Below are 25,113 nucleotides of genomic sequence, written 5' to 3' on the forward strand. Positions count from 1 at the left end.
GCCCTCGCGGTGGGGGGGTACGTGGGTCCGAGGGCGGCTGCAGGATGCCCACCTCCAATCTGCACCTCGACTTCTGGACACCCGTGTCACCCCCAAACATCTTCCCAAGTGTGTGTGGACCTCAGGAGAGAAAGTGAGAGGCCGAGATGGCCAGAGCCATTGTGGGGGCTGAGGACAATGGTGTAGGACTCGAGGCGGTGCTCTGAGAGGGGCGGCATAGAGGCCCAAAGAGCACACGCAGGGGAGGGGCCTGGGGGGGGCCACAGGCACAGACAGACACAGGCCCAACCCTGCTGGCCACCAGCCGTGTGTGCTGCGTGGGGTCGTGCGAGTCCCTACCTGCGCCGGCGTCTGACGAGCTGGCGGGCGGCCCCCTGACCACACTGGACAAGCAGAAGCAGGGATGCAGGTGGACCAGCAGAGAAGTGAGGCAGGCCCTTTATTGGAGAATCTGTCACTGACACGCAGACGCACACAGGCCGTGGCCCCCCACAGCCAAGCCTGGAACCAGCCCAGGGGCCAGAACAGCTGGCACAGGTGACCGTCTACCCACCGGGGGCAGGTGGCTCCTCTTGGGGTCAACCACGGTGCCACCTCTCCTGGCTGGGCTGCCTCGGGGCCCCGGGGAGAAGAGCCAGCCCTTGGGGGATTCCAAGGGCCGAGGGGGCCGAGGGAGGTTCCCCAGACCCACCCCAGCTGTGCCCCTCCCTCACGCTCACCTCTTCTTCCTGCTGGCTGGGCTGTGAACCCCAGGTCACAGGAACAGGTGCAGGGACCCAGGGCCACACTTTGGGGTTTGGTTAGCATTCACCCTAGCAGCGGCCTCTTGCAGGGAAGCCCTGATGGCCAGTGTGGGAAGGGGCACGGCTGCCAAGTCTGGGGGCCCCTGCAAAGCCCAGAGAGGACGGCGCAGGTAGGAGGGGAGGGGAGGGGTGGGAGGAGTGGACAGGAGTTGCAGCGAAGGCCTGTCCCCTGCCCGGGGGGCCCTCTGGTCATCTCTCCCCGCGGGAACAGCGGCTCAGGCCTGGGCCCCCAGGGCGCGCACGTGCACGCTGGGCAGGCGGAACCAGGAGGGCGGCAGCCCCTTGCTGGAGCTGTCCTCGTGGAAGCGGATGCGGAGGAAGAAGTCGCCCGTGCAGAGGAACAGAAGGGCCCCAAGGCAGGCTGACTGGCCCGACGGCCGCACCTGAGGGGAGGAGGGGCATCAGCCGGGAGCAGCGCGGACCCCCAGAGCCTCCAGGAGAGCCCTGAACCTACCTAGATACGGAGGCGGGGGCGGGGGCGGGGGCGGGGGCGGGCGGGCCCCCAGGACTTGCTCCCGTGGCCCTCCAGGGCTCCCCTGCTGTGCTGCCCCGGCGAGTCACTGCACCTCTCCGGGCCTCAGCTCCTATCCTAGGATGGCGCTAATCACACTTCCCTCCCTGGGCCGTTTGGGGGTCAGGGAGCGTGGGGAGCGTTTGGGGCAAAGGCGCCATCTCAACAGGTAAGTGGAGCTTGAGGACTGTGCCTTGTGACCCCATCAGTCCCTCTGGGCCTGCGTGCAGCGACCGCGAGCAGGGAGGAGCCGGCCACGTGGGGCAGGGCAGCGGTGCCAGGGGCACAGAGATCTGACGCTGTCTTGCCGCTCCCCCAGCACACTCGTCTCAGCTCCTTAACAACCCTCGGGGCCAGTATCCCCATCCTAGCTCTGCTCCTGGGACTCAGGTACAGAGACGCGAACTTGTCTGAGGTCTCAGGGCAAGTCAGGGGAACGAGGGTCAACGCAGAGAGGCCGCCACGTCTACCAACCCCTAAGTCTGCCACTGGGGGAGGGGTGGGACAGGGGACAGTGACCGGGGGCTACACGCACCTTGTCCAGGTAGAAGGTGCCGGAGCCCACGAAGGAGACGGCATGGCGCAGGTCGTAGGTGTGCACGCCGTTCTGGTGGTCCTGGAAGGGCACCACGCCGAGGGCGAAGGGCCCCACGCTGCGCGGGCTCCGGTTGGTCAGCCTCACCTCCAGGCGCACGGGGTCGCCCACCCGGCAGGCCGCCGCCTCGCGGTCACAGGGCTGTCCGTCCACCAGCACATCTGCGAGGGACATGGGGCACGAGGCTGTCAGGGCACCGCCCAGCCGGCCTCCCTTCCTCCATTCATTCATTCATTCCCTGCTCCTTCACCCACCAAGGCTGCCTCCTGGAAAACAGAGGAAGGGCCCCGGTTCCTGCTCTCCCGACGTGCAGGCCAGCGGAGACAGGCGTCGGGGCCGGAGCTGTACCCCAGGGGGGTCTGAGCCACGCTGGAGAGGCCGAGAGGGCCCCAGGGTCACTGGGGGGTCCTGAAGGGTCTCCTAGCTGCCCCCACCTGGAAGGGCTGAGCTCTGGCCTGGACCCCAGGGGCTCCTGCAGGTGGAGGCCAGCCAGGGGAGGGGCTAAGAACTGGCGGGGACTGTGCACAGGCCGGGGCCGAGGAGCCGTGGCTGGGCCTCCGTTGAGCCACCTGCAGACTGCCCCGCCCAGACTGCCGCAGTGAGGGCCGGGGTGGCCCTGGGGCACCACGGAGGCGGGACGCTAGCTGGGGGAAGGTCTGGGAGTCACGGAGCAGGGCGCGCGCCCGCCAGGCAGGGAACAGGGAATGGGCAGCAGCAAGGGGGTGGGGTGACGGGGCAGGTCGACTGGAGAGGCTGTGCTGTGACCCCCACTCTGCTCAGACCACCAGACATCCCAGCAGGACGGCGGGGTGGGTAGGCTGGGGGACCCGCCTTCAAGCATGGGTGCAAGGCACAGGCTGCTGTTTGAGAGTGACAAGTGTCCTTAAAAGAGGCACAAGAGGAGAAAACGGACTCAGAGGGGAGCCCAGAGCCCAGAGGCAGCCCTCTGTCTGTGAAGACAGAGGCAGAGGCTGCAGTGATGCAGCCGCAGCTCCAGGAGCTGGGAGAGGCGGGGGGGACCCTCCCCCAGAGCACTGCCCACACCTCGAATTCAGACCTCCAGCCTCCAGAACAGTGAGAGCCAGTCAAGCCCTGTTGCCTCGAGGCCCCCAGTCTGTGGTGATTTGCTACGGCAGTGCCGCATGCTGATACGGTCAGGAAGGGTCCTTCCTGACACCAGAAGGTCACCGGCTTGCTGATCCGGCCACGGAGGCCAGGGAAGGGGGTCCTAGACCTGCAGTGGGACTTCACACCACATGGTACTGGCCGTGGGGCTACCAAGCGCCGACCCTGAGCCCTGGCCTCGTCACATCTGCAGGCCCAGGAGTAATGATGTGACAGTGTCACCTGTGTACTTCCTCACGCCTGCCCACCTTGCTGTTTAGGGACTCGTCACATGTGTCTCAACCTTGACCCCGCCATTACCAGCATCCCGCAGTGGAGGCTAGTCGGGGACGGCCCCTGGGTCACTGCCACTGCTCCTGACACCGGGCAACTGCACGGAAGACCCTCCTGCCCAACAGCTATGGGGCCTCGGTGCCCACGGGAGGAGGCCAGCGCCTCACTGGGCTTCCTGGAAGGCACGGCTCTGGAGAGTGGCCAGCACTGGACGGGCCATGCAGACCCTCCCTCCAAGGCAGCAGCACATCCAGGACTCGGAGTGAAAGAGAGAGAGAGAGAGAGAGAGAGAGAGAGAGAGAGAGAGAGAGAGAGAGAGAGAGAGAGAGAGAGTGCGTGTGTGTGTGTGTGTGTGTGTGTGTGTGTGTGTGTGTGTGTGTGTGTGTGTGTGTATTGAGAGGATATATCAGGAACAAGAGACACTGGCTTCTGTCCTGGGCCTGTTTCAAACCTGAGAAGTGGGCGTAATGACAGTCCTGGGTCCCTCTCCTGCTCAGGCCGGGCCCCGGTGATGCGTGCTGAACAATGAACCCAGCCAGGCAGGTCTGAGCCTCATGTGGAGAGAGCAGGTGTAGGAGAGCCTCGGTTGATGGTTCCATTAAGGGGAAGACAGGATTCTCTGCAAATCAGTGGAGGGTGGCCGGCTCGCCGCATCTCTGCCCTCTCTGTTCTCCCTTGTAGAGAACCGCGTGGGCCACAGGCACTGGCCTATGGCTCATCTGCAGCGCAGCCCCCAGCTCACCTGGTGGTGCCCATTTAACCCTTCCCTGATGCCCAGCTCCACTTGGCCCCTGGGGCAATGAAGAGGGGAAATGAGGCTGTGGACACAGTTCCCAGTGGGACTCTTTCCTTGGCATTCTCTAAATGGGGGGAGGGGCATGTCCCGAGGTCAGGCCAGGGTGGCAGGGATGGGGGACAGAGCTGGCCCCTGGCTGAGCAGCAGGCCGGGCTGGGATCTTGGCTCTGCCCTAAGCCTTCATCCTGGAGGAGGCCCTTTGCCGAACTGAGCCTCCTTCACCTCACCTGCAAAACCGGGGTAATGACCCAGACGCAGACAGAGGACCCAGCCAGGCCTGCCCTGCCCTAGTCTGGGGAGAGCTACTTGCTTCCTTGTCTGCCTACCCAGGGAGGAGGGCGACCCTCAAGAGGGGCAGGACCCGCCTGTCTTGCTCTCTGATGTGTCTCCAGTCACAGGTGACACTGACTGTCATGGTTCATTCATCCTGGCTTTAGTACTGAAACTTCTGCATCCCGGGAACCCCTCAGGCACACTGGGCGGTTGGTCACGCCACACCCATGCCTGGCACCCACAATAAGTGCCTGCCAAACTCACGACTTTCTGGGCTCAGCAGGCAGCTGTCTCCTCCCACCCTGCCGCTCCAGCACCTCCAGCCTGGGTCCGAGAGCACCAAACCTTCCCACGTCACTCACTGGGAGGAAACAGCAGAGGTCCATTTTCTCTGAGAATATGACACGCTTCCTGAATTGAAAAGGATGCCAGGGCTGGCCTCTCCTGGGACCCACGGGGTACCGTGAGAGAAATCTAGTGAAAATGCATCTGAGATAACAGTGTTGATGGTGACCGTGATGGCTGTGCTCAAGTCAGGGGTTGTAACTCCACCCGCACTAATGTCCCAGCATACCCCTTGTTGTAGTGAATTCGGTTCTCTGACTCTGGACCAGGGCAGCTGCGCCCCATGCCGGGGAGAGGGGACCCTTCTCGCGTGGAAGCCCCGCTGAGCAAGGCTGGAAGGAACAGCTGAGACCAGCCATCCACCAGGGAGTCACAGAACTCACCAGGAAGGAGCAAGGAAGAAATAATTAAAAATTTCTCAAAGGCAAGCTGTGCTGGAGCCGTTTCTAAATTGCCCAGAGGAAAGAGAACCACCTTGCGGCACTGCCGGGAGTTCAGCCGCCCTGCTCCTGTAGAGCTCAGCTCGGCTTCCCGCCCACCGTCCCTGGGGGCCACCTGGCCCAGCCCCTCCGCCCTCAGGTGGGGAAGGTGGGCGCCACGTCCACTCAGTCGCCAGACCGGGGGGGCCCCTGTCAGGGACGGCGGGTTAGCACTCCCTCTGTGTCCGCAGCAGACTGGCCAGCTGCAGGGAAGGGGTGGGCACACCAGTCCGAGTGTGTCCCGTGCAGCTGGTGCCTCCCCGCCCCGAGAATTCCTCACCATCACCCGGGAGCCCTCCTGCGGCATCCAGGGTGGGCTCATTAAGACCCCCGTGGGAACCCCAGGTCTGATGTCCGGGTGTGCGGGGTCTAGTTGCTCCCCTTGGCCGCCAGGGTCGGCCCATCAGGCCGCTGCCACTGTGCACTTCCTGGGGTGGTGACCCCCCTGCCCACCTCCAGGCTGGGGTAGAGGGATTCCTGCTGCTGCACACTTTTGAGTAGTTTCTCCTTGACTCCTCCCCGCTTGCCCTCTCCGAGCCTCAGTTTCCTCACCTTTAGAAGGGCTGATAGGAAAGCCCACCTCAAAGAGGTTTTGTGAGAATTGGAAATGCGCACGCAGAGGGGGCGGGGCACACAGCGGCCGCAGCGGGACGGCTGGATCATTGTCGCCATTACGCTCACATCCACCCTGGGCAGTGGAGAATGCGCGGGGCGGGCCAGGCCCCTGACCAGCTCTAATCCCCAGCCCAGGAGGACACTTTGCATTTATATAGCTTCTCCAGGGCCGCTGCTCACCCGCAGGCTGGCCATGAATGCTGATGGGGAAAGAGGACCAGCACGGCGCTGAGGCGCTGGACAGAGAGGACCGAGGCAGCAGGACAAGTCCCTTCAGCCTCTCCTGGCCACTCTGTCCAGGAGGGATGCAGACCCCCAGCCAGTCTGCAGATGGGCCACATGGCGACCTGGAATGCCCCAGCCTCCCGGGGAGGCAGGGAGGGGGGTCCCAGCCTGGAAGCCCACCTCCTGACCCCCAGGCTGCTGGGGAGCTGCACACGGGCAACCTCGACCTGGGGGCTCCTCGGGAGCGGTGGGCGGGAGGCACAGAACTCTGGCTCTGTGAGGTCTAGCCTTGTCCCCGAGAAGCTCCCGGAACCCTGAGTCTGTGCCGCCAGAGGGGGTGGTGTGGTAGACAGAATGACACCCCCAAAGATGTCCACATCCTAATACCTGGATCCCGTGCAGTGTGTTCCCGCACACGCTAAAGGGACTCTGCAGGTGACATTCAGTTAAGGACCTTGAGACGGCAAGTATCTTGGAGTATATGGGTGGGCCCAATGTCGTCATGAAGGTCCTTATAAGGGCAAGAGGGGGCAGGAGGGAGCCTGGAAGGCTGTGTGTCCATGGCGGCGTAGGGAGGCTGGGAGTTGCTGCAAGGCTGGCTTTGAAGGCAGGACGGGGCCAAGGGGTGCAGGCGTCCCTGGAGCCCAGAAGGCGGGAACCGGGGTCTCCCCAGCCCCCAGCCTGCCGCCACCTCTTAGACTGGCCTACCGGACCGTGGGGTAGTAGCTCGTGTTGTTCTCAGCCACTAGGATGGCGCTCACTTGTTAGAGTGGCTGCCGCTCAGCGACCAAAGAGCTGCCGCCGCCTCCCAGGCCCAAGGAGAGGGCGGGCAGAGCCCGGCCTGGAGCTGGACCATGTGTGCAGTCTGAACTCTGCCTGTGTCCCTCATCTGGAATGCAGCGAGTGTCACGTTCTCTGTGCAAAGTGCCAAAGGGAAGTGCTCAAAGGTTCGGTTCCTTTCTGCCCGACCTGCCCCCAAGCCCCCAGTTTCTGAAACCCGAGGCCCGAGGCCAAGGCCACAGCACTCGTTATCTTGACGAGTGTCTGTGGAACATCCTGGATGTGGCCCTGCCCTCAAGCAGCTCCAGGTGGGAGGGACTCCTGGACAGGAAAGGTGGCCACCCTGCAGGACCGAGCAGGAGGGGCTCAGGACCCAGTGAGGGCCGCAGCCGGGCACCGGCTCCTCTGGGCAGCCCTGACCTCCTCGCCCAGGTGTTCAGCGGGGTCTCACCCTTAACTTGGCCCAAACAAAACCCTCCCACTTTCTCCCGGAAACCCCGCCTCCCCAGGGTCTTCCGTACAGAAGTGGCCCTACCCGGCAGGCCTGCCTGGCGCCGGGAGGTCACACCGAGGTGTTCCCCGGGCACCCACACCCAGCCCCCCGGCCCGCCCGGAGGCCATACCCATCTCCGCCCCGACCCACTCTATCTTAGCCCAGGCCAGCTCCCCACACGGCAGCCAACGGTTCACAGCGGTGTGAACCATGGTTTCACCTTGTCACGTCCTCGCTCGCCCCTTGCCCGGTCCCAGAATAAAAGGGAGTTTTGATCACATTATGGCCACTGACCTGGTCTCCAGGGCCCTGCACGGCCCTGAGCCAGGTTCCCCCATCCCCGCCCTCCTACCATGTTGCCTCCCTCCTCCCTGTTCCGCCAGCAGGCCCAGCGCATCCCTGCCCCAGGGCCTTTGCACCTGCTGTTTGCACCACCTTGGCCCCCTCCTCAGGGATGCTGCCTCTGACCACACGGTGAAGAGCCTTCCTGCCCCGTCACTCTTCCACTCTCTTCATTTTCTCGTGACCCTCAACATCTTATCTGAAGTTCTTCTTTACCCATTTGTTTGTTAACCATTGTGTGTCCCTCCCTCCTCGCCCCAACACCCGGGCCAGGCAGGCACTCTTCTGGTTCATATTTGTTGAGTGAATGAGTGGATGAATGAAAGAGTGGGTGAGTGGGCTTTGGGGCAGGGGTACCTGGGCTCAAATCCCGGCTGTGCCCTGCCCCCTTCGGGCCCCCTGGGACTCGAGGGGACTGGGCCACGCCCCCGAAGCGCCCCTGCAGAGAGGACGTTAGGACCAAGCTGCCACCGCCTGGCTCTGGTCCTGACTCGAAGACCCGGCTTTCCTGGAGGACATTATTTATGCGGGAGAATCTCATGTCGTAAGAAATCTCCGGGGAGCGGATTAGTCTCTTCCCTCAAAGCGTTAAATTGGGCCACAGTCCATCTTCTCCCGCCGCCCCCGGCCCTGCTTCTCCTTCACTTTTAATACCAGCCAGAGTCACGGACTTAATTTTATCTGGCCCAGAACGGCTCCTGAAACGGCTGCCACGTTTATGCTATAGCACGTTGACAAGCTCTGGCAGGAGCCCATGCTATAAATAGAAGGCACGACGAGGGAAGGGCCTGCAGGGCCCAGGCTGGCGAGGAAGGCACTGGGGGAAGGCGGCCGGCAGTGCCAGCCTGCGCTCTGGCCAAGGGCAGCTACCGTGCGGACAGCGGGCGGGGCTTCACGCAGTGAGAGTGCACGGAGAACGGGGCGGTGCCCGCACCCCAGGGCGCCACCAGGTCAGGCGAGTCTTCCGTTGCCCGCTCCCTCCCCCCCACCTCTCCGGTGCCCCGCACAGGCCAAGCCCCTCCCCACCACCCTCACGTGCTCCTGAAGGGCAGAGAGAACAGGGGAGGATTTAGCGGGTTTTGAGCGGGGAGGCTGAGGTCCGGGAAGTGATGGGGCTGCCGGGGCCCGGGGCCTCTGGCCCGCCCCAGACGCTGCCCCGACAGAGTGCCCGTCGTCCAGGGCTTGGCATCGGCATGGCGGCTGGAGTCCTGCTTCTGGAGGGGGCGGCTGGAGTCCTGCTTCTGGAGGGACCTCCTCCAGCCTAGGTCTCCCCTCTTGCCCCAGGAGGGGCTGCAACAGCTCCGCTTTCCCATGAGGGGCCGGTTTAGACCCCCGCCTGGCCTCACCAAATGCCGCCCCTACTGCACGCTGCGCCTGGAGGGGGCCGGCCTTTCTTGGTGCCCAGGACACAGGCAGACACCGCCCTTGGGACCTGCCAACCTCTCATGCCCATTGCACTCCAGAGGGTTCCAGGCCCACGTAAGCCCGGGAGCAGGTGGAGAGCGCAGTGGAAGGGGCCCGGCGTGGCCCTCTGCACCCAGGCGCCCCCCTTCCCCCCCCACCCCCCGGCAGGCACCAGCCCGCTGCGCTTCTCACTGTTATTAGTCTTGTGAGTGACAGGAGCTCCCAGTGGCACCCTGGCCACTGTTCTAAGGCTTCACAGGCACCGCCTCAAGCAGTCCTCAGACCAACCCCATCAGACTGGCGCTGTCACTGCACCACTTTACAGGTGAACCTACCCCGGTGTGGAGAGGCTCGCGGCCGGCCCGAGGCGCCCAGCTAAGCGCCCAGCTCCCACCTGAACTCTGGGCACAGGGGCTGGTGTTATTTTTTAAACAGCTTTACTGGGATTTAGTTCACAAACCACACAGCTCACCTACTAAAGTGTACAATTCCATGGCTTTTCATAGATTCCCAGATCTGTGCAACCATCACTACGGGCAATGTGAGGGCATTTTCATCACGTCAAAAAGAAACCCCGTACGCCTTCACCATCCCTGCCTCTCTCCCCGTCCCCCAGCCCTGAACAGCCACGAATCGAGTTTCTAGCTCTCCAGACACCCCAGATCTGGACTTTCACATGAGTACCATCATATATATTTGGTCTTTAAGGACTGGCTTCCCTCCCTGAGCGTGACGCTGTCAAGGTTCTGCCCTGTGGGAGCCCGCACTTCCCTCCTCTTCACGCTGGAGTGATGTTCCGTCGTGTGGCCACACCACAGCTTGTCTTCATTTGTGGATGGGCCCTCGGGTGCTTCCACCCTTGTCTGTCGTAAGCAATGCTGCTGTGGACACCCCAGGACAAGTGTCTGTACGGACTCAGGTTTTCACTTCTCGAGGACACACACCTCAGGGCAGAACTGCCGGGTCGTGTGGGTCTGCGTTTGACCTGCTGAGGAACCCCCAGGCTGTGTTCTGAAGCAGCTGCGTTATCTCACAGCCCTACTCGCAGCGTTCAGGTTCTCCACGTCCCTCCCAGCGCTTGTAGCGCCTGCCTTGCTCTGTCCCCGCCATCCTAGTGTGGGTGCGGTAGCGTCTCCCTGCTGTGCCCACGCCCGGCCAGGCAGCTGCGGCCCTCAGTGCCCCACAGGGTGGACGTGCGCCTCTGCCTGCCGGGACAGGAGTCTGCAAAGGCCCTTCTGTCCGGTCTTCTTTACTCATCCATCCCTCGCTGAGAACCTTCTGGAATCCCAAGCCCTTAACCCCACTCGTCCTCCTGGAGACTGCGGCTGGGCAGAGGGCTGGGGCACAGTGTGGGCTCCTCTCCCCTCGTGCACGGCAGAGAATAGGGGGCTGGGCGAGTCTGAGGCCAGCAGAGAGCATCAGGACCCAGACTTCAGAGGCGCAGGTGGGAGCAGGGCCTCTGGGGCCAAGACGAGGGCCGGGTAGAGGGTGGAGCCTGAGGACGAGCAGGTCACGGATGGGCCAGTGGTCAGGCCGGGCCTGCGGCGTCCACAGCCGTCTCTCTAGTCTGGTCCACGGAGTGGGAGGGCGTGAAGGTCAGGGGCGGGCAGACGGTCCTGGCACTTGGGAGACACTTGCCAAATGGCTGTGGACAGCCCAGCGGTTCTAAACCACTGTGGACTTTTCAAAAGGGACCTGCCTGGCGGCTCCCGGGAGTCTGGCCTCCTAGGTCGATTCTGACGTGTGTGTGTGTGTGCGCGTGCACGTGTGCATATCCCGGGCCACGGTCTCACTCTGAGGGGCCATGGAAGACGGGTGAGGTGGGACCTTGGGTGGAGCCTGACCAGCACAGTTCCCTTGGGGCTGAAGGAAACACGGAAAAAATCAGCAGGCCCCCCGCCCCAGCCAAGGTCACGCGCAAGTCACTTTTCAGTGGCAGAGGGGTGAGTCGCGGACGGCCTGCTCGTCGCTTCTTTAGGACACAGCTCCCAGGGCCGGCAGTGGAAGGCTGCTTCCTCCCCGGAGCCCAAACCCCCAGCAAGGACACCCTCCCGGCCTCACCCCAGAGCTCCACCTTCCTTGCCTTTCATTTCTTTGATAAAACTGGACGACTAAGCAGACTTTAGGTCTAATTTTGGACAAAACATTTTAAAGACTTGGGAACAATGCAGCGAGAATTAATGAGGTGAAGACTCCAAAACTGCCGGAGTGAGTCAAGTTTTCGAGGCTCTACCAAGCCTGCCTCAGCTAAAGCACATTTACATTTCAAATTTCACAAGACACACATTTCTCCAGTTGACATGAATCTCGGGGGGGGGGCGCTGAATTCTAGAGCCAAATTTGATTCAGGCGAAGCTAGGTTCGGGAATTTATCAAGGAGCTTTGTCACCCTTTAAATGAAGCAAAAAAGAAGCTCAAGTGGGAACAAAATACAACAGCTGAGGCTCGGGGATGCGGAGGAGAACCAAGGCCTGGGGCCCTGGCCTGGTGGTGCTGCCCACTTCCCCCAGCGCTGGCTGTGCTCTGGGAGAAGGCACAGGCAGGTCCCGCAGAAAACCCTGTAATTCCCGACTAGCCAGTAGAAAGTGGTGAACTTTCTCTAATGCCAACGTAGCTAGTCGCTAGGTACACAACCAAGGCGGCAGGTTTTCCCTCGCTACCGACGAGAGCCAAGTAACTTACCTTTTCTCTGTGGCTGTTAGGGAGCTCAGAGCCAAGAGTGTACCAACCTAAGGCACCACGCGGGCCCTCAGCAGCCGTATTTCAGTCTACACACACAGGCGCACACACACGCACGCGCACACGGACTCTCCTGCATGCCCACTCCTCCAAGTCTTGACCAACTGTGCCAAATACGGTTTCCCTTAGTCCAAATGTTTCAAATCTTATTTTGCTCCTTTATTGACAGAGAGTTTGCAAAAGAGGTCAGGAGCACGGAGATGCCCCGGAGGTGGGAGTGCCGGTGTTCTGGGCGAGCGTGTTACACGCAAAGAGGCAGTGGGCATCTGGGGAGGTGGCATCAGGCCCCACAGCCGCCTCCCGCCTCCCCCCACCTTCCGAGCCTCCCGCACCGTGGGGGAGGGGGTCTTTCTGTCGGCCGCGCTGGCTCCGGCTGGGGGACACGGGCGGAGAGTGACGGGCCGGGAGAAGGGCTGTTCCCGAGAGCTCGGCTCAGCTGCGCAGGCTCCACCGGGTCCCGGGCCGGGTGCTCGTCAAGGTGGCACTGCACAACACCTGAGCCCTGCTCCCAATGTGCTAAATGGCGCGCGTTTTTAACAGTTACTGAGGTAGATAATTAGTTCATAAGCCAGGATGCCTCTTCCCAGCATCCGGGGAGGGAGAACGCGCAAGACACACACGTGTAATTACCCTCAAGTCGAGAACAGCTCCTGAGGGGCCGTTTGTCTCTCTTGGGTAAATAATTTACTTTTACAACTTTTCATTAAAGATTTAAGGGAATTAGATTAAAATGAAGGAGAGCTGGAGCTGGAGGGGAGATGCGTGTGGCTTGGAGCTCACGCGTGGAATGTCCTCTAGCTTCCCGGGCACATCCACCCGGGTGCCAGCACCTGTGGGGCAGGTGGGGACCAGGCCGGTGGAGGGGAGCCCCCGGCGGCTGCATCCTGTGGCCCTATGGACTGTGCAAACCTGCTTCAACGACGGGGAGAGACGCACACGGCCAACACCACCCACCAGGTCAGGGGTCCCCCTGCCCACAGTTGCCCTGGTTCTCGGGCCAGGCGAGCAGGGTGGCGGAGCTCAGACCAAGTCCAGGTTCCGGGAGAGCCCCTTGAGAAGCCGGAGCCTCTGCTTCCTCGCCTGCAAGGGGGTGATGCGGCCAGAGGGCTGGTGTGCAGAGCCGGGGCAGAGAAGTGCCCGACGAACGCGAGGGCTCACGACGGGGACCAGAGGCAGCGGTGCAGGCGGAGCCACAAGGTCGGTTCAGTTTGAAGAGACTGAGTTCGGGGCGGCCACATTCGAACCCGGGTCTCGCCTGAGGGTTCCGTGCTGGTGGCCGCCCTCTGCTGTCCTCTCCCTAGCAGTGTCCCCCTGCCCCAGGTCTCAAGGCCCCTCCACCCAGGGGCCCGCCCTGCTCTTCCCTCATGGAACACTTGAACTCGGGAGGTTCTGGTGGCAGAGGCTGGCCGCGTGTTCACCAGACCATTCCCTTGCCTCCCGGGCACACAGCCAGAGTGCAGTGCCCACAGTGCTGAGGCGTGAACACGGGACTGAGTCCCGGCCAGTGGACAGCAGCGGGGAAAATGACACCTCCCAGAGCTGGCCCCCACACACATCCCTCCTACAATCCCCCATCTGCCTGCTGACAGAACTAAAGGCGCTGAGAAGGGTCCGGGGGGAGCCGCGGGATAAGGGAAGCTCTGGGATGGGCAGGGCCCCAGGGTGGGCGGGGCCAGGGTCCCCCAGTGGGCTCCAGACAGGCCCCACCACCACGACCACGAGAACATAAAGTAAGGCTGCTGTGTTGGGCCCCTGAAACTTGGGGCTGTTTGTTAGGGCATTTAGCGATGACGTTTACCGGCCTCCAGGGCTCGTCTCTCCAAACTGCTCCCTTTCAGAAGCGACACTGGAACCCAGTGCGGAGCTGACGTGCTCAGGACCATGGTGTGAATCAGCGGTGGCGTGGGCACTGGAGCCCGGGTGCCCTTCCCTTCCCAAAGGGACCGGAACTGCTTTTGCACGGGGAGCACCGTGCTTAGTGGAGACAATGCCTCTCTTAGGCCCTCTGCTTCAACCTTCTCTTTTTGGACAAGCACTTCAGACAACTGAAGATAAACCAGGAAAAAACGGAAGAATGAAAGCTATGCCTGCTGGCTGGTAGCATTATGCAAAGACATCATTCTGAGAACAGCAGAGAATTTGAAATGACTTCTCTGTCTCCGAGCAGTGTCCCTACGTTCTCAATCTCTCCGTTTTCCTCTTCACTCAGGACTTTCTAAATAAAGATTGCTGCCCCCCAGGCAGCCCCTCCGCCGCTCCTGTGGCTCTGCGTCCAGGCAGGTCCTCACCACACAAGGCTGTCCCAGCCCCAGACCTTCTCACCCACAGGGTCGGATCACACGCTGGCACTGTTGGCACCAGGAGGATATGCAGGAACCTAAGGACCCTCCTTTCCCTAGATGAGGAAGCTGAGGGCCGGAGGGGAAGGAGCATGGGAGGCCCCAGCGGACACGCAAAGGAGCCGTGCAGTTGGTTTCATGCCGCTGGACCTTTGCACAGGCGGCTCATTGCCTGGGCCTGGGAGCCTGCCCTGTCCGCCTGTCCAGCTCAGCCTCCCCTCCCCGGTGCCTCGGGGGCTGAACTCGGCATCCTGCATTTACCTGGGGTCCTGCCACCACCACGGACTCGGGAGGGCAGGACATGGGCACTCCTCCCTCCATCCCCTGGTGCCCAGCGGGGCCTGAGTACCTGGGACGGCCCCCAGGATTTGCAGACCTTCTGCTGGCCGGTAGTGGGGCCGGGCCTAGGAACCAGGTCTCTGGACTCCGGGGTCTGTCCAGGCAGGGAGACAGCCAAGGAGAAGAAAAAGGGTTTCCAGAGAGAAAATGTAAAAGGATATCGACATAGGATTGGGGCCCTCGACTGCTCCTCCAGAGTTTTCTAGACCGAATTGAAGGCCATCCGCCTCTCTCCTCTGCTCACTCTTCCCCAGCACCCTGTGACACCCCTCCCTCCATCCATCACCCGCTCGCAGCCACACACAATGCCCCTCATACTCTCTGCCTTGCCAGCTCCTCTAGGCCTTTCCAAAACTCAGCTCGAGCGGCACCTCCTCCAGGAAGACTTCCTGAATCATACCCAGCCCCGCACAAGCCCCCTGTCATATCATGTACAGCCTCATGCCGGAATTTTCCGTCGACAAAATGTCTCCCTGATTGAGGCGAGCTCTTCTGAGGGCAGGGCTCAGGGTTCACTCACTGAACTAACCGACGAATGAACAGGGCCCGACTACGGCTTGCTGTGTGACCTTAGGGAAATCACTTAACTTCTCTGAGCCTCTGCTTTCCCATCTATAACTCGAGAGGAACGAGCTGGATGATTTCAGAACAGGCTACTACTTCATGGTGCTCGTGCCTGGGCTCAGCCCTCTAAGTCCATACTCACACTGCTCTTTCTACTGATCCAAGGTGGCATGTTGGCTCCCTTGGCGTCCTGACACCGTGCCAGGACCGTCCCCTCACCCCGCCACACACAGCCCAGGGCCTGACACCTGCCTGGTGCTCGGTCAGCGTTTACCACGTCAAACAGACTCTTCAAGCGGTGGCAGCTGAAGCTTCCCGTAGACGTGGAACACCCCAGAGCAGCTCAGATCGCTCAGGAAGGCCACGGGCCATGAGAGAAGCTTCCGAGCGGCCCACGCGCCCGAACCACGGGAGCCAGGCAGCTGGACAAACAGGCTGGTGATGAGCCCGCTGCCCTGCACTTAACTGGGGTCACTCCCGGCCATGAGAAAGGGCACCCTTTGAGCCCCCAGAGAGCACTGCCCTGCCGAGACTTTGCCGCTGGCCCTTTGGAAGGTGGGCTAGAGGCTCGTGAGGATGCAGTAAGGGGGCCCCTCACGGCCCCTCTGCCCTGGGCGAGCACCGCGCAGCAGGCCCCACGGTGACGCTCACGGCACGGGGTAGGGGTGGGGCGGAGGCCCGCACAAACCCAGGATGGAGTGAGGAGCGGCCCCCGCTGCACCCACCCTGGGCGCAGGGTGTCAGATGCGGGAGGGCGGCGTCAGAGCAGAGCGGCCTCAGGGAAATGGGCCCCGGCTGTCCGTGCGGCGCGGGCTGTGCACTGGGCCCACAGACCCTCACCAGAGGTGACCCTGCTGAATGAGGCCCCCGCCTGGGCTTCTCTGACGGGGGCTTGAGCGTCGCAGAGGCTCCAGGGGGCCCGACCCACACGAGAGTCCAGACTGTCCCGGACTCAGGCGGGCTCCCTGCAAACGAGTGTGGACGGAGCAGCTCCTGGAGGACCGCCTCCCCAGGGCCCGTGCCAGCGCCCGTGTGCTGCCCTCCGTGCTGCCCTCTACCTGAGCTGCCCCTGGCACGGGGGACGGGTGCCCTCGTGCCGCTGCCTTTGCATTGGCTGGGTCCTCTGTTTGCAGAGGAAGAGCTCGGGGCGAGGCAGCAGCCCTGCACCGCACGGTGAGTGTGAAAGGCGCCGGGGCGGTGCCGGGCACAGGCTGAGGGGCTGTCTGGGCAGCCCTGAGCCAGAAAAGAAGGCCTTTGCCCAGGGCCCCGCAGCTGGCTTGTGGCCTTCTGCTCTTGGGGACGGGCCTCTTGCCTCTCTGCAAGGACTGGTGGCTTCTCTAAATGTACTTTCCAGCCCGAGAGGGCCAGATCGAGGAGCCCTGGGATGAGTCCCCAGGGGCCACTCAAACCGCACCTGTCACCCAGGTGCCTGTCCCCTGCAACCCTCGGGCAGTGTGCCCCGGAGGGGGCCCTGTCCTAACACACGAGGTGGCTGCTGCATGTCACGCACTCCTGGCCTCCCAACCGACACAGTGCCAGCGAGAGAGAGCACTGACCCCAGAGCAAGCATGGAGAACCCTCCCAGGTCGGCCTGGCTTCCCTAACTGAGCCTCCTGCAGACATCAGGACTGCCCCAGCTGTCCCTCGTCCTGTGACTGTACAGATGACACACCCGAGGCAGGTGCAGGTTTGGGGGGAACGCTCAGGAGGAAAGATGCACCGCGAGGGCCCAGGACTGGAGTCGGCACGAGGCGGGGAGGCTGGCTGACAGGGCCCTGGGGACGGGGGGCTGCCAGGCCATTAACTCGTGGGGCCCTCACCCAGCCTCAGTGTCTCACCTGTAAGATAAGATGGTGATGCCTGCCCGGCAGGGATGCTGAAAGATAGAAGGCGCAGGAGCGCTGCGATGTCCCTTGTGAGTGCGCTGTGCCGCGAGCTCGGGTGGCACACCCTCCCGGAAGCCCTCAGCTACGCCGGTACCCAGCCCGGAGCCCCCTGCGCTGTCACTACCTGTCCCTGCTACTCCCCCCACACGCTGGGAGCCCAGAGGGCAGGGGCTGAGGTCTATCTGTGTCTTGCCCAGTGGGTGTCTGTGAATGAATAGTGCGCGGGGTGAGCGGCGGTGGCCCCTTCTGTAGCGACACTGGGCCTTCCAGCTCCCAGCGACCCCGGGCACCCGCAGCGCCAGCACTGTGAACTCCCCTCCCCTGAGCACCTCCCACGCGCCTGCACTGTTCTCGGTGCTTGGCGCGCACGGGCCTGTTCCTCCTCCCCAGGGCCCTATGACAAAGGGTGTTACTGTCCCCACTTTGCGGACAAGGTACACAGAGCTCAGGTCCTTGCCTAAGCTGGGATTTGCCTGCAGAGCTCACACTCTTAACTGCTTCCTTCCACACGAGTTCCTTTGTCCCCTGCAGTAGCAGCAAGTGACATCGGCAGGATGGATGACCCCAGCGGACACGGAGAAACAAAGTGCAGCTCCAGCACGAGGGACAAGGGCCCAGCCCGGGGGTCAAGGGCCCAGGGCCCCCTTGACGGGCCCCTGCCGCCCCACCAGGCAGTCCGGCCAGGTTGCTGCCTGCTCGCGGGCTGCAGAAGGCCGAGTGCGAGGGGCGGAGCCTCCTGAGGAAGGCCGCCCTGCTGCCCGCGGAGCCGATCCACATGCCCTTTGAAACAAGCCCAGCCTGGCCCAGCCCAGGGGAAGGTTAAGGGCAGCCCACCCAGTCGGCCTACCTGGCTGCACATCTGAATCTCTGGCCCGATTCTGTCAGATGTTCGATGGAAATCACAGTGGAGTCCTCAGCCCTGAAGTGACCAGCAGCCAGAACTGGACAGAATACATCCCTGCGAGGGTCCAGAGGCCAGGGATGCTCAGGGGACATGGACCTCTGCCTTGGCTCTCAGATAAACCTGGCCCTTCCGGAAACCACGTCTCCCGTAAGCATCCATGCTTCAGGTACCAGGGCCACGCCCTGGCCCTGACTCATTTCTCTGTTTCTGCACACTGCCCGCCTGCTTCCAACCCTAGCTTGTAACCACTGGCAACAGGGGCAGGCTCCCCCGTTCCACTTACTCAAGTTGGCGATGTTGGCTTCGTGGCCAAGGGTGGTGCCCACAGTTCCTAATCTGCCCACCTATCTGGGCTCCCGTGCCTCAGCCTCAGAACAGGGATCTAGATACTTCGTCTTCTGCCGCCACAAACTCAACCAACACTGGACTACACATCACCCATCCAACATCCATCCGTGTGTCTATCTACCCACGTACTCACCTGTCCATCCATCCGCGCATCTCCCATCCGCCACCTGCCCCTCCTTCCGCCCACCCCTGCCCCCCTCCCTCCCTCTATTCGCGTTCCATACAGTTTCTCCATTTTGCCTTTTCCCACTTTGCTAATTTGCCCTGTTCCTCCTTCATGGTGGGACAGCCCCGGTGCCTGCGGACTTCTCGGTCAGCCTTGGAGGCCTAAACCCACGAAAGTCTTCACCGTGAGCGTCTTCCATTCCTTCCAGATTTCCCCACACTTCCTGGGGGCCTTGACCAAACTTTCACTCAGCTGCCGGAGTTAAACAGGCCATCTGAAATGGTACCTCTGCCATTTATGAGCTGTTTGCCCCTTGGCAACCCACTTACTTCGTGAGCCCCAGAATCCTCCCTTGGAATATAGACTATGGTGACTGAAGATTAAAGGACACGGATACGTAAAGGGCCCGCCCTCGGCACATGGGGGAGTCAGACAGCATCAGTCCCCTTTCCTCGCGCTGCGTTACGGCTTATAGGACGGTTCCTTGTGGGCCGGTCCATCTCCTCGGCTGGAGCACAATCATATGGTTTGCATGTCCCAACCCCATCTCCTGGTGCTTAGTAGGAATTCAGGAAATACTTGCTGCATTGAACTGGCTTCATCATGGCAAGTCTGAACCCTTGAACCTAGAGCTGCAAGAAGAGAGAAGCTCTGGAATACTCTCAGTTCATCCTGGCTAACGTGACCCTCAGCCGCGACAGCCAAGGCTGCCCTGCCGCTCTCTGGACCTTAGTTTCCTTCTCGGTAAACCAGGGCGGTCAAACCAGAGACCTCCTCTTCGACTGCCTAGTCTCAGCCACCTAATCACCAGCAAAGGCCACCAAGGACTGGTTGACGGCATAAACCCTGGAGGTCCGCATCTGCCCTCAGTGGAGACAGGACTGACCCCTCCAGGGGCGCAGACGGTCTGCCACGGATGCTGTGATACCTGCTCGGGGGGCCGCTCCTGGAGTGAGGCCTCAGGCCCCCCAGCCCTTCAGAGGCTGCCTCGCCCAAGGTCACAGCCCCTTTCCAGGGGGGCCCACATCCGGTGACCGGCTGACACAGGGCATCAAGCCCCAGACCCCTTGTCCCAACGAGCCACCCCTGCTCCGGAGCTCCTTCACGGGGCCTGCATCGCAGCCCGGCCTCCCCCTCCTCTCCCTCTCACAGGGGCCCCAACCTGTGGCGCGAGCTGAACAGTACACCACCCTCCCTGCTGAAGAGGCCTCCTGCTTCGGGTCAGAGAGACGTAAACCCTGGCTGCACCGCTTACAAAGCTGGAGGAGGTTCCGAGCCTCCACTTTCCCATCCGCAAAATGAGCTTGAGCACTAAGCACAGACCGCGTGGCTGCAACGAGTCAATGAGATGAAGCCCGAGAGCTTCCTGGCGCGTGGTGCTGTCACTGCCTGGGGTTCTGGGGAGGAGACTGAACCCGAGGTGCTGCGCTCTCCAGCGGGGCCTCTTTCTGCCCCAACTCTGAGCGAACAGAGCTGCCGCTGCCCGTGACAGCAGCTGCGTTTACCAGGACCTTCCGTGGGCCCGGCCCTGTTCTAATCCTCACAGCTACCTTCTGCATTACGAGCCCTTACTGCCCTCATTTTACAGATGAGGAAACTGAGGTTCAGAGAAGTTGGTCACTTGTCCAGGCTGCACAGTAAGTGGCAGAGCTGGAGGCTGGACCCAGGCGTCTCTTTAACACCTTCGTGGCAGGCTGTGGCATGGGGAAGGGAAGGAAAGATGCGGGCTAGCGCTCACGGAGTATTTACGGCGTTCCTGGCGCTGCGCTGGGCGTCTCCATGTCTGGGCCCGTGGAAGCCACGCAGAGTCATCTGAGCTGGGTTCTGTCTTCGTGAGGAAGGTGAGGGGTAGAGGCCGAAAGGCCAGCTGCAAGCTCGTGACTCCAGGCCCTTGACGGCCACCCTGGCAGTGCTGGGATGCTGACAGCAGGAACGCTGGGACAGCACACTCGGAACTTGGCCTTGCCGGCCAGCATCCCCCAGTTCTAGCAAGAATCCTGCCCAGTCAGTTCAGCGAGAATCCCTGCCCCTGATGTCCGATCGCCTGGCCTGCCTTCAGCAAGAATCCGCCACCCTTGATGTCTCCTCTTAGTGACTTTCCACCCACTGACCCCTCACTCTGCTCGTTGGCTCCAAACCCCCAGCCGTCTTTGCTGCATTTACAGCAGAGTCTGACCTCTCTCTGCTACTGGACAGGCTTGACCCCTGTCACAACAGTCCTGAATAAAGTCCCCTTACTGTTTGAACAAGTGTCAGAATCATTTTTTGACAGCACAAAGCTTCCTGTCCCCACCGCAGACGCTGGTTGAAGGATTAATGCATGCTGTCCCCAGGCCTAGAGAGGACACAGAGCCACTCTGGGATGCTGGGAGGGGGTCCAGCTCCCTACCCAGCCTCTGCACGTGCAGGCCACCTGGACCACCACGCTGCACGGGGCTGACCTCGGGTCCTCCTCACAACTTGAAGCCTGCACGTGTGTGAGCGTGGGCAGGTGTGTGGGGTGAGTTCACATAATCTGCTCCAGAGGCTTCTGAGGCTAAAGGAGGCCATGCCTGCGTGGGAAGGGCAGGGCCAGGGCTTGGGACTGGGGGTCAACATGGATGCTTTCCTCCTCTGTCCCTGCAGCACCAGATGGAGAGAGCAAAGAGCAGGGAAGGACGGAGATGATGGGGGCAGGAAGCTGGCCCAGGGAGGGCCCATCCTAGTGGGGGGGGCTCGGGGGGCTGGGCGCCCTCTCCCCGGCCCCTCCCTCCCCAGGGTGATCTGTCTCAAGGCAGGCACGACAGTGGCCTTGTGCTCAGAAGGCTCCCACGGCCCAGCACCCAAAGGACACCAGCTTCTGGGCAAAGCTCCCAGGGTGCCCTTAGAGACCCCATAGGAAAGAGGGTTTCCTTCCTCACCCTGCAGGCCCCTGTGCCCTTGCTCCCTCCTCCGAGAAGCCCTCCTGGACCTGCGCAAGTAGAGCAGGAGCCCCCAAAGCCCCCTCCTCCCCATCTCTGGCCCTGTCTCTGAGCACAAAGCTCTAAGCTCAGCACCAGGCAGGGCGTGGGCATCTCCAGGGTCGGCCAGGGCACCGTGAACACACACTGGGCCCAGCGACCCCCGGGCTGGGGGGGAAGCTCCTGACCCCCAGTCCCTGCTCAGACCTCCAGGTGGCCTTGATCAGTGCCTGTTGATGCAATGGACGAGCACACAAATCTCTTCCGGGTCACAGTGCTTTTCAACTTTTTGCTGGCGACTCCTGCAGGTGTGGCCCGGCCGCAGAAAGCAGCAGGCCTTTCCCTAGCCCCAGGCCCTGCATTTAAGTTTGCGGTGGGCAAGCTGCTCGTCCCCAGGCTGGGGCTCCTAACAGAAGTCCTCTCGGTACAGTAAATAAACGGGGCTGAGCGCGCGGTAAAAGCCGGTGAGGGCCTCCCTGGCTGTTTGCCCAGTGGTTTCTCATTAACTGAAAATAAAAAATGAAAGACAAAACGTCCCCAGAGATGCAGGAGGGGCAGGGGTGGGGATGGGGGACTTGCGGATGGCCCCTGGGGGCTGGGTCCCAACCACTCCACGGAACACAGTCACCTCCTTATACCCGCGCCAGGGTCCACAGCCGGGGTGGGGCACGGCTGGAGCAAGGCCAGGCCGGTGTGACGCCCCCAGACTCCTGCCCCCTCGCACCAGGCCGTGTCCCTCCTCAACCTTCACTACCCACCAGAAAAGGCCCAGCGAGGCCGGGGGCGGGTCTGCTTGCTGCTTTGTCCCCCAGGACCCAGGGAGGGCCTGGCCCAGCAGGGGCTCAGGAAATCCCTGCTGATGGGCAGCAACCTGGCCCTCCCTGCCCTGCAGCAGCAGGTGCACATCTGCCCGCCTGCCAGGGGCTCGCCAGGCTGCCACCTGCCCAGGGCCACTTACCCTCCCTAATCGGGCTCGGGAGACAGGCCGGGTTAGTGGAACAGCCTACTCTGTGGGGAGCCATGGGGGGGTGACAACCAGGAGATTTAATTAGACCTCTGAGCTCCTGCCGGTGTCCTCTGGGGCTCACACCTCACCTGCAGGGGCTGTCAGATCCCTGTCTCCCTGGGGGATCTCTGGTCTGGGAGCCGGCATGGGGGTGGGGGGGGCCCTTTGTGAGCTCTGGCTGAGCCTGAGAAACTCCACGTTCACTGGTTCAGCGAGTGGCACCAGCATCCCGAGGTCGGCACAGAAGAAACCCGGGTCACTTGCTCTCTCTCTCACCCCTCACCACCAGGGCCTGCGGCGTCTACGGCCTAAATCTCACTCCAACCGCTCCACGGTGTGAGGGCCCAGAAGCTCAGGGTGTGGGTCCGGGGACCCCAGGCCTGGGTTCAAAGCCCCATGCCAGCCGTCGCCAGACGGGTGTCCTGGACACGTGCCCCTGCGCTCGAGAGCGTGGATAGGCGCGCACGGCTCAGCCCCAGAACCCTGGCCCAGTCCCCAGGAGTGGGCGCCGCCCTCCACGGGGATCCCCATGGTGCCTCTGCCCCGCCAGCTCCCACCCCGTCCACGCAGCAAACCTCTCTGCATCTTTCAACCCCCCTCGCGGCCCCAGCGCTCCCCTCTTCTTCGCACGCGTCTGCCCTAGGTACCCCGGGAGCCCTGTCTCCTGTAGACGGTAGGTGGCGTCTCTCAGGGCCGGGCCCGCCGAAATCAGAGCCCGAGCCCCTCAACCCTGAACAGCAAGTCTGCGGACTCACAGCCCCTCAGCCCCAAAGCCCAGAGACAAGCAGCTCCCTGTGCTTCCCGGCTCAGCTCACTGTCTAAAGGGCCAGAGACCAGGAAGCAGTTGGGAAACGAATTCGCTCAGCACTGGGTGTTGGGGAGCCCTGGAGCCCGGGCCCTGGTGATCAGTCCGGGTGGCGGGGAGGGCACTCAGCAGAGCTCGCTGTGGGTTCTGGAGACCCCAGGGCTGACGTGCCAACTATCCTGGCGCTATTCCTAGTGTGGTACACGGTTCCCTGTTCACTTCCGCTGCTCCAGGCGCCCGTTCGAAACTCGGGGGCACATCGTGCATGTTCCTTTAATCCCGGTCTCCGTGCTGCAGAGAAGGTATAAATGTTGCCATTCTGCAGATGAGAAAGCTGAGGCTCAGGAAAGTTAAGGAAAGGCTGACATCACCAGGTACGCAGCCCTGGGAGGCCCCCACCTGCGTCTGTGCTCGGAACACCTTTGCTTAGTCCCGGTGGCCCATCAGACTCAGCACCCCTCTGGGAAGTCTGACCTGGCCTCCGCGCTGGGCTCTCAGTGCTCACCTGAACCCCAGACAGGGACACGGCTGCCATGTGCTCGCAGAACCCCCTCCTCTAGGCTGTAAGCCCCTCAGCCCGTCCCCTCTGAAGCCTGGCCTCCACACCAAGCTCCTTCCAGGAGCCCCCGTTCTGCTCAGCTCACACAGCCCGCCGCCTCCCTGGCAGCCCCACACGGGCGTGTGATGGACCTGCAGACATGAGCAGACGCTCCTCTGCACCCCCACCTGCACCCAGCCCCACTCCACGCCACCTTGAGAGGCCCCGATGATGGGGGGTAAGTGCAGCCCCCAGGCTGGGGTCAGGGCCGGGTGGGGTAAGTGCGGTGGGAGAGGAGGCCGTGCAGGGCGTGGACCCCTGGCAGGAGGACTCTGGGGGCAGCTTTCGGGGAAGCACGGAGGAGGTGACTTCCGGCCCAGTGAACGCTTGTGAGGGAGTCAGTGCGGGATCCTTGAACCGCTGAGTCGGGGAGGCTGGGGGTTACGTCAGCCTTTCTGCCCCACCCAGCACCCTCCCGGTTTGGCTGATGAGCCTCCTACCGTCACGTGAGAAGGAACACATACCTCTCTGGGCCAAGAGCATCGCTTCCAGGAGAAAAATGGAATTTTTAAAAGCAACTCGGAAGCCGATTGCCTGCCATGTTGTCTGCTTCATGAGCAGGAGAGCAATTCCAGTCACAGAGCAGCACCCGGGGCAGGGGACCAAGGTTCCGGACACGAGGGAGCTGGCCGCGGCGGCCTCTGCTGGTGAAGGCTGGGGAGAGACCCAGCCAGCCGGGCCCACCCACGTCCTGAGCTGTGGGACTCAGGACGGGAGCACAAGCGGCGACCGCCTACCACAGGGCCGGATGTTCAGGAGCCGTAGACCAAGCTAACAAACAAGGACGTAAGACACGTTTCATCCTCCCAGCGTGACAAACACACCTCCATCATGGCTGGGAGGCCGAGGCCAAGTGTAGAATTGTGGCCCCTTGGAGTTCCGGGCTGGGATGCGATGCCGTGAGAGCACCTGGCGGTCCTCCTCCCTGCTCACCCTCACAGGGGATTCATTCCCTCCCATGCCTTCCACCACTTCTGGGGCTGGTGAGCCCCATTCTGAGTCCAGACCCATGGATCCCGGGCCTCTGGACCTCCGCCAGGTGACTTGCTGGCCAGCCCTCAATCCCCACCTGCTCTCTGGGTGGGGCCGCCCCTCGGCTCCACAGGGAGGCCCCGACAGTCACCCTGGCCCTGAACCCAGAGCTGCTGAGCTCCGCCCTCGCTCCCATGGTGCACGGCCCCTCTCCAGGGCCGGGGGCCACCACCCCTGTGGTTTCCAGCTCTAGGCCCTCCCTCCCCACCCTGCCTGTCTCCCCCTCCATGCACCTTTGCTTCCTTTGCTTGTCTCCCCCTTCCCACCTGCCCCCTCTGCCTATGCTCTGGTACCAAGTCCAGATGGAGGTTCCTGACTGATGGAAGCAGATTCTGCGGCGGGCACAAAGCCTTGAGGAGCCACAGACGGGAGGCTCCTGGCCGCACCCT

General features: G+C 62.4%; 1 protein-coding gene across 3 annotated transcripts in view; it reads right to left on the reverse strand.

Moving 5' to 3' along the window:
- Nucleotides 1–450: 450 nt before the first annotated feature.
- TRAPPC9 (trafficking protein particle complex subunit 9) overlaps nucleotides 451–25,113 on the reverse strand; it is a 509,341-nt gene continuing 484,678 nt past the window's right edge. For all 3 annotated transcript variants that reach the window (XM_082858827.1, XM_082858825.1, XM_082858826.1), the window contains 2 exons: nucleotides 1,850–2,070; nucleotides 451–1,186 (listed from right to left, as the gene is read on the reverse strand). In XM_082858827.1, coding sequence (XP_082714953.1) covers nucleotides 1,019–1,186; nucleotides 1,850–2,070 — 389 coding nt within the window. In that variant the 3' untranslated portion in view covers nucleotides 451–1,018. The remainder of the gene's footprint in view (nucleotides 1,187–1,849; nucleotides 2,071–25,113) is intronic.

The sequence above is a fragment of the Leucopleurus acutus genome (genome assembly GCF_964270905.1).
Source record: "Leucopleurus acutus genome assembly, chromosome: 17".
NCBI lineage: Eukaryota > Metazoa > Chordata > Mammalia > Artiodactyla > Delphinidae > Leucopleurus > Leucopleurus acutus.